The sequence below is a fragment of the Panicum hallii genome, chromosome 3 (genome assembly GCF_002211085.1).
Source record: "Panicum hallii strain FIL2 chromosome 3, PHallii_v3.1, whole genome shotgun sequence".
In the NCBI taxonomy this organism is placed as follows: domain Eukaryota; kingdom Viridiplantae; phylum Streptophyta; class Magnoliopsida; order Poales; family Poaceae; genus Panicum; species Panicum hallii.
Window position 1 is genome coordinate 6,686,953 of NC_038044.1, and position 9,204 is coordinate 6,696,156.

At 47.3% G+C, this 9,204-nt stretch overlaps 1 protein-coding gene across 2 annotated transcripts; it reads right to left on the reverse strand.

The window, feature by feature from the left end:
- Positions 1–3,833: 3,833 nt before the first annotated feature.
- On the reverse strand, positions 3,834–7,539 carry LOC112885803 (metal tolerance protein 1). 2 transcript variants are annotated; one of them, XM_025951449.1, is made up of 2 exons: positions 7,240–7,539; positions 3,834–5,523 (listed from the first exon to the last, which is right to left on the reverse strand). In XM_025951449.1, exon 2 carries the CDS (start codon positions 5,521–5,523, stop codon positions 4,258–4,260), a length of 1,266 nt encoding a protein of 421 aa, XP_025807234.1. In that variant the 5' UTR covers positions 7,240–7,539; the 3' UTR covers positions 3,834–4,257. The 2 variants fall into 2 exon arrangements, with proteins under 2 accessions (XP_025807234.1, XP_025807235.1); XM_025951450.1 differs by lacking the exon at positions 7,240–7,539 and adding an exon at positions 6,385–6,981.
- Positions 7,540–9,204: the final 1,665 nt, after the last annotated feature.

The window sequence follows — 9,204 nt, forward strand, 5'->3', positions numbered from 1 at the left end:
CGCCAAACGATCTCCGATTGACCCGAAACTTTACCACGCCCTTTCTAGTATAGCTCTAACCACGCCACTAAGAAACCACCTGAAAATATTACCCCTACCTCCGTAACTAAATTATTTCCGATTCAAGCTCAACGATAAAAGCTTTTAGTTCTCTCGTTTGATTGTATGCCTGTTTGTTTGCGTCGTAGGACGCGGAGTGAACGAAGAAGTTCCCGACTGCGACCAAGCAACCGAGGACCAGTTCTGCGACCCCGAACCCGAGGGACAATGCTTCGATCAGGACCTCCCGCAAGGGTTTGACGATGGCAAGTTCAATCCCGCCCTTTGATGCATGTTTCTGTCCTAGTTTTTATAAACACAACCCAGTGGCCTGTTTTTATAAAATTGCATGGTTTTGCTTGCTGAAAACATGGTAGGATAGCCACCCTTGTTTGTGATAACCATACCTTGACCACCTAGTTTTATAAAGAAATGTGTGCGTGTGGGAAGGGATAAAATGTGGTTTTGAAAGACGAGTCAGACGGGATGGATGGCATTTCTGTGTGAATTGCCGTTGGTGTGCTCGTACCTGTGTGGTTGAGCGTGGAAGGGAGATATCCATCTTGTCACCCCTAAGGACTGAGTTGATGTGTCGTCTCACCTAGCTTCCTGTCGTGCAAACCACTTGACCGTTGTATGGGCAACGGCGTAGCCTAACCCCACTAGTTAGTTTGATAGCCATCAGGAGAGCTGGGAGCAACGGGTGATCAAGGAGACGGGATAAGCTCTGTGTGACTTACGCCCCGGTTAAACCTCGGTGTTAGGTCGAATGACCCCTTGATAGATCCCGTGGTGGCTAGCCAGGTCTAGCTAAGGTGGGTAAGGGCTTTGATGGGATCTGCACCGGCACTAAGGTGTTCGTATTGTGGTACCCCACCTGTGGGTAAAGTTGCACACCTCTGCAGAGTTAAAATCTATTCGAATAGCCGCGCCCACGGTATTGGGCAAGTTACGGTGTGGTCACATAACTAGTGCTTCTCTCCGGGAATGGGTGGGCTGGTGTGAGTTGTTTGGAAAGTGTCCGGCAGTGGTGCCGTGTGCTACGGCGGACGGGGAGTCCGGTAGCAGTTTAAAACTTGGATCCGTGTGGGTCAACACCGTGTGCTCTTTGGTACTGGAAAACTTGTTTTGAAAATGTTTTTAAAACGAACCCCTGCATATAATCGAGTTTTCCGCAAATGAACTATAACCTTATCCTTGGATTATCCTGTGCATTTGATTCTGTTATACCCCCTCCGCGGGTGTGATTGGACTTGCTGAGTACGTTCGTACTCACCCCATTCTTACTTCTACAGTGGAAGATCCCGACTACATTTCCGAAGACGTCGAGTAGGGTTCCGTCCTGCACCCAGTCTTACCTGTGGGCGAGGTCGCCGTTGGAACTCCGCATGGCGCAAGACTCTGATGATCCTCTTTTCGTAGCTAGTGTAGTAGTGTGGGTTTTGGTTGTAATCCTCGCGATAGTGGCGCTTCACTGCCCATTACCGCGTAGAGTTGTACGGTGATGTACCATCTGATGTAATAAAAGTGTTATCAGCCTCCTGGGACTGATAAATCAACACTTTTAAGTCTTCCCTGATGGGGGGACGCTTCACAGCGGCCAGGCGCCAGGGCCGGGGTCGGTGCCCTCTTGGCAGGGGGCGATGCCTAAGGTGGCGGGGGCGCGCGCTTCGTGGCTGCCGAAGAGAGGTTGACAGCGACGGTGGCGGGTGCCAGTGCCGGTAGCTATGGTCGGCAACGGCCTCGATGTGCGGCAGTGTCTTGCGTGCGGTGGAGTCAGGTCCGGCCCGCCCCCATGTACTGCCTGATTGGAGGGGGTGGTGCCGACGCAGCTGTGCGGCTACCACGTGCAGCCGGTGCCTCGTCGCCCCTCTGAAGAGGCTTCCGTGGGGTAGCGGGACGGCGGCGTTGAAGGGGATGGATGGTGAGGGATCCAGCTTCTTGGTCCGACATTCGTGCTAGTGGGGTCTTGGACGAAAGCCTTGTTTGACGACAACACCGGTGGGCGCCGCTTTCTGTGCTGGGGGAGTCGTGTTTCCCCCCTAGCGTTGACATCCAATGGTGAAAGTCCGGTCCTTTTTGGACGTGCAATGGCGGCGCCGTTGGTGTCACTACCTTCTTGAATGCGTCGCATTTGGATTTTGTCATAGCTTCGAGGTCTTCTGGGCGGATGCTCTCACTTCTCGGCGTCTGGTCGAAGCGCGGAAAGCGGGTTTTGCAACGTGAAGTCAAAGCTGTTGTGTCAAGGGCGTGGCTCGGCAGCGATGACACGTGGCGTCTGGCTGACGCGGGGAAGGTGGGTGATGGAAGACAAGGAGACATCATGCTTTTGGAAAAGCTTCCTGCGGCTGTAAGGGCACTTGCAATTAGCCCCTTGATTGATTGGTAAGGATATCTTGATTTAGTACTTAATTTATACCCCTCCATTTATACGACTCTATTTTCTATTTGTCCATATTTATGATTCATAAGTTAGGAAAGAAATATTCATAAGTCAAGTTTGTGCATAAGGAAAGAAATATGCGGGGATCAATTCTCTCCCTTAATTGTGCATGTCTTGATGTTGCAATTAGCCTCTTGATTGATTGATATGGATATCTTTATTTATTTAGTATGGAAAAAATTTATAATCCTTAATTTATGCCCCTCCATTTATACTACTCTATTTCCTATTTGTGCATAAGCAAAGAAATACGCGGGATCAGTTTTCTCCCTTAATTGTGCTCATGAGGGTGCTCCATGCGGCGGATACACCGGGTGGGTACATTAAAGGTTTTGGTGAAAAAAGTTTTAGCTTTTAGATGGAAATATTTTCCTTCTATCAAGAAATGGGACTTCACCCTATTTCGTCAAACCTTTTGACCCTTTTGGCCTTGAGGCCTATCAAGCAGGATCTCCGTGAGAAGTATGGTGAGCCTAATGTTGATGAAAAATTATTTCAATTGTTTTAACTTATAGTATAGAATAAGTATAGAAAAGGGCCTTTGGGCGTTGAAGTTTCCTATTTTCCCTTTCAGTCAAACGGATCGGCTGTCGGCTTGGAGGAAGGAAAGCGAGAGCCGAGAGAGATGAATCTATCGGCCCCGCCTGGAAGAATAGAACCTTCTTCTCACTACGCCATGAAATCAACTGAAGAAGCCCACCACGGTGCTAGTTCGGCCCAATAATAGATGTATTGGTCTCGTGGAGGCCAATCAATCAATCAGCCCGCTTCTTTGCTGCTGCCTTTGCCTTCTTACAGGTTGCATGCTAAGAAGAAGAAACAAGTACGCACGGGAGGATCAAAGAGAGACAAACAAAAACCTGCCTTGATAAGAATCACAATGCAAGGGGAAAAAGAAAAGAAAACGTAGCTCCCACCAGACTGGTTTGCAAGTTTTGAGATTTCCATAGAGCGCTGTACCCTGAATAACAAGGTTCAGGGGAAGGCTTGGTTTACTGAACAGAAAGAGAAGATTTTTGCAAAGTAATGTATACAACGCTTCTTGTTTTTTTTTAATTCAAAAACAGGTGAAGAGCTTGCTGTTTGGCAGAAACATGACTTGAACATTACTGTTTCTCACCAATTTCCTCAGCATTTTGGATTCTGGAAGATACTAAGTTCATGTTCAGCACATTAGATATTGTATGTGTAACAGAGTAATTTCACTCGAGAAAAAAAAAAGAACTTCCCATCTGCTTGTCCCAGCAGATGTACATTGGAAAACAGATACATGGCAATAGAGACAAGGAACAAAGGTGCCCAGACCAATCATAGGCAAAGTGTAACAGCCACTGCGTATCCAGTGGTCAGCTGAGAGCATGCCTTTCCGGCTCCCTCCATTCAATTGCAACAAACAAAGCAGAGCTCAAAACAAACGGTCATAGGCCACTCACTAACTTCATATCTTTCATGCCAGAAACATTATCTTACATAAAGATGACGACACAGGGTGCTAAACTAGAGATGCAGTTCGATGAACCCACAAGGCGTTAACATGTCCGAAAATTTGATTCATGTGAATGCACAGACTAACAACTACACCGCCCGAATAATTCCTTCACCTAATAGACTAGTAATAGATGATATTACCCAGCATCAAAGCTGATGAACCTGTGAGCACATTATGGCTCGGTTGACTGGCTGACGCCTTCCCCGGTGCAAAAAGCAGTATTAACTGACATGAACAAGATAACCAGCGAAGACACCATTTATGCCCTGACAGCCTAAAGATATCCCTACTCGCGCTCGATCTGAATGGTCACATGGCTGATGTTGTACTCTGTCTTGATGTATCCGATCACCTTGTCAAGGATCTGATCAGCGTCGGCTTCCCTTGCTATTGTCACATGGCATGCTAGGAGCACCTTCCCAACTGTGATGGCCCAGATATGAAGCTCGTGGACAGCAACCACACCATCCATCTCGCAGAGCCCCATCTCGAGCCTGGTGGCATCAATCTCACGGGGAGTGCTCTCCATCAGTACTTCAAGTATGTTGCGCAGCATCCTGATTGTGGTGAACAGTACAATCACAGAGAAGATGAGGGTGCAGATGAGATCGATGATCTTCCACTCAGGCTTGTACCAGATGATAGCCCCACCAATCATTACCCCAACACTCTGGATCGAATCTCCAAGCACGTGAAGATAAGCACTGTGTACATTGATATTGCGGCGTGGTTTCTTAGCAGATTTGGCAGCAGATTGGGTACCCTCACAGCTGGCTTCATGCTTAAGCAATGGTTCCTCAGCATCATGATGTTGTCCAGTGCTTGGGTGGTGGTGGTGATGAGTTGTGACAGTAATAGAACTTCCATGGCTGTGCTCGTGGCGATGCACATGGCCCTGCTCTTGTTCTTCATGGTGTGAATGGTCATCATCTGAATCACCATGGCTATGATCATGCGAATGTCCATGGCCATGACCATGGCTGTGGCCATGGCCGTGTCCATGGTCATGCCCTAGCAGTACAGCCATTATGATGTTGACAAACAATCCGAAAGCTGATACAGCAAACATAAGGGAGCCCTGCACCTCACCACTCTCATTAATGAGCCTTACAATAGCCTCATATACGAGTATGCCAGCAAGCAGCCATATGAGCTGAATGGAGACCAATGCACCAAGAATCTCAATACGAAAGAACCCGTAAGACTGTTGTGGTGTTGCTTCCCATCCAGCAGCCCAAAGAGAGAATAATGATATGGCAAAAGCTGCCACATCAGAAAGAAGATGAGCTGCATCAGTTAAGATTGCAAGACTGTTTGCTTTGATGCCTCCAACCACTTCCACTGTCATGAATATGATACAAAGGATCACAGCAATTATAAGCTTCCTCATGGATGCGGATCTCTCCTTGGCATCTTTTGAGCTGTTACTGGAATCAGAGAAATCACATGCAGCACCTCTGCAGATTTTGTTCCCTGCTGCTCCAGAAGCTGATGGTGAGATGTCCATTTTCACTTCAGTAATCTGAGGATGGGATGAATTATGGCTTTCCATCTGAAAAAAGAAGAAGATACAAGTCAATACAAAGATGATGACAGATGCACTGCTGAACTGCCACACATACTATAAGAAAACCTGCTACAAGCCTACAACTAGTGTGGAAAAGAAGGAAGAGGCAAGCAATCTATTTGTCAGGGAAGGAGCAAAAAAAAAAAGGTAGCATTGATGTAAGAACAATCTCATAACAAGTTAAATGTAAATACTGAAAAACATCCATTCATGTATAACCAAGGCAATTACATGCAAGTAAGGAAAAAAAACTTGAGGACAAATTTTCACAAAGAACAGTCCTTAATAACACAATATGCAGAGTATAACTCAACACAACTTCAACAGGTTCAGCATCGCCACATCATTGTATTCCATTCAAACCATCCAAATGCACGCCAGTAGCGCGTACTATTTTATTATATGGAATTAAGGAATAGCAGAAAAACAATGCAACTACGGTTGTAGAACAACAAATTTCTGCAGCGATAACAAAACTGATTTCTTTGTTTTTCTTCCCTCCCTTTTTGTTCTGCTCCCTCCCCCCACAAGTGACATGACAGTCACACTCCTAATTGAAAACTACTAAACATTCAGTCCACACTAGAGCACAGACCGACCTAGAAGATTCAAGCAGGTGCCTGAAAAATCACAGGTACCCAAGTACCACACACATCATTCATTCCCTTGCAAAGCTACATTACACTCTACCCGATCCAAACAAAAATTGCAACTAAACCTCGAAAACGGAACCATACCATCAGTAAATAGGCATGCACAGGATCGAGACCGTTGAGGATATTTGCTATCCCGGAAGCAGAAAGAACTAGGTTACTCAAACTGAGAATGGAAAAGAAGGTGCAATACCAAACTAAGATTCAGCGACAACGATGACTCTGCAACCAAAGATTTCCACTGTAACTCAGCCAAAACAAATGACACGCGAACCACTGGACTGCTGTCTCCCGTCTGGAATCAACCATGGGCAGATGGTATTTGTAGACACCACGGGAGAGAGGAATCAGAGAACCATCTTCGTCTAGAAGACACCAAAACACAACCACGGACACACAGTACTGGTACACTTACCACGACGCGGTGGCATTTGGCATGACATGAAAGAAGCAAAGTAGCCGAGCAGCATGATGATATGATGGAACCAGTCGACCCTACCCTACTGATTGAACCTATCCACCACGTCGCTCGGTCCCGGACAAGGGTGAAAGGCCTGACGAACACGGCCACCTGCAGACCAAGGGAATCGCGGTCCTGAAGAATAACGCAAAAGCAGATACGAACAAGGCGATCCCTCCCCGACTTTTCCTATAATGCGGAGAAAACGACCGGTAATTGACGCTCACGTGGTTGTCGGATCGACGGAACGAAGATTCGTTTTGATCCTCCTTCCCCCAAATCAATTAACAAAGCACCATCCGTCCAACAAAATTCCATAACAACTACGGGAATTCCCTCGCGTCTTTAGACTGGCGGCGCGTCCCCTCGCTGATCGGTGGAGGGGGGGGGTGCAGCGATTGCCTACGCCGAGCGCGGCGCGTGCGAGCATCAGATCGGGAGCGTTGCCGCCATTAGGCTCCGCGCCGCTTTCGCTCCCGCCCTTCCCGGCCGGTTCGCCCGCTCGCGCGGCGTCGCCGGATTGGGATTTCAGGTGAGACGCGGATGCGGGGGGAGAGAGAGAGAAAGAGGGACGGTGCCGGTGCGTACCTCGTGGTCGCGAGCACGCCCGTGCGGTTCTCCCCGCGCCGCCGCCCGCCGAGATGGGCAGGGGGGTGTTCTGCGGCGGCGTCGAGACCCGACCCCAACTGGAGAGAGGCGTCTGGCGCTGGCTCACGGGGCGAAGGCGTCGCGGCGCGGCGCGGGTCTCCGCCTCGGGAAGGGACGGACAGGGAGGGAGGCGTGGGGGTGTCGCGGGGCTGGCAGGCGGCGGTTATATCTCTCGTGGCGTGGCGTGGAGGCGGGACACGAGCCACAAGGCCAGGGAAGGGGCCAGAGAGACGAAGAGGATCTAGGGCAGCCTGGTAATTTTCGTCTTCAAAGCAATCAGATCTCCTGCGGATTGCGGCTGCGTCGACCACCCTGTTCCGACGTGGAGGCCCGGTTCGGATCACTTTGCCACGGCCACGGGCCCGGCCCGGCCCGGTCCGGGGCCGGAAAAGGAAGAGCAAGAGTTCTTCTTTTCCTAAATATAAATACGAGAGGCATTCAAATCAAACTTGTACGTCTGAATGAGAGATCTTTTTCTTTTAAAAGTTCGGCCGGCAGGCAATATATACCCAAACACAGTGCACTCGAGGTCAGAATTCAGCTCCGAGTTCCTTCCGAAAGACCCGGCGCACATGAGCCCTCTGGGCTCCGGCGAGCAGTGCGACTTTGGGTGCGTTTGATTCAGCTGTGAGCTGTGAAAAAGCTGCTATCAGATGTCTGCTGTGAAAAAGCTACTGTGAGATGAATGCTGTGAAAAAGCTGAAAGTCGTTTGGTTCAAACTGCCGTGAGTTATCGACTGCGAAAAAGTTATATATTGTCTTTATGCAAATTGACAGTATACAATATTTTTTTTGATGACCAAATTCTTTTTCCTTTAAATCTTTATTTATATATATATGAAAATATTTGGAGTTAACTTTTTTATTATTTTTTATTTTTATTTTCCTATATATGAAAATCTTTATTTTCTTATATATAAAAAAGAATTGAAAGGGTATATATGTGACCAATATTAGGTGTGTAGTTTTCACAAATTCGGAAAATCTGCAAACAGGATGTAACCTACTTTTAAATTTGTACTACAGAAAAGCAGCTTTTTTAAAGTAGTTACAGAAAAAAAATTTCTGAAAGCAGAAGCAGGTTCAGAAATCTGAACCAAACACACAGCCTTCTTCTTCCAAACAAAAAAGAAAGCACTTGTTCAGAATAAAAGGTTAATTAGGGCAGAGCATGCTGCTGCGGTCAGAAACGCCATGTGTTAATTACTGCCTGAGCAAATGCGCCGGGAAATTTTACCACGAACGCCGGAAAACGTTTGCAGAAGAGACCGTCCAGCTCACGGGAATGCATGCGTTTCTACTTTCTACACTGTTCGCTAACGGTGGCTTTTCTACTTTCTACACTGTTGGCATAATGTGATGTTTCAGGATTTAAAGTTTCTTTAAGCTACCTGACTTTCAAATTTCCTCGGAAACATATGTTAGTCGTCACAGCAATCGCGATGAACATCTAAACCTTTCTGTTGTTAATGAAAAGCCAAAAACTTTTTGCCGCAGATATATTGAGACATTATTAGGTGTTGCCATCATGCGCGAGTGCGCCACACATGTTCAGCAAGCAGTGGTTACATCGTTACAGCTCACAAAGATCTAGCTTCTAGCGCATGTAAAGCCACGCACTAAAAACAGAAAAACGCATGAGCGTTTGCAGTGCTTGCGTCTTTACGCTTGAGGAACTTGTAGATCGAGATCGTTGATCACTTTGGAACGACAGCTGAAAACGATGCTCATCTGCAGGCATCACGACCTTGCCTGTTTGTCACTCTCTGGTGGAGTTCCGAATTGGCCAGTTTTCTACTAGTATGTTCCTTATTAACATCCCTCAATAATTGAAAAATTAAACCTGAGGATTTTTTTTTCCATTGCGCTTGTGGCCGTTCTAGGAGTGGGCACAGTAAGATCTTA

Excerpts from the sequence above, each read along its gene's own strand:
- LOC112885803 (XM_025951449.1), bottom strand. The coding sequence starts at position 5,523 with ATGGAAAGCCATAATTCATCCCATCCTCAGATTACTGAAGTGAAAATG.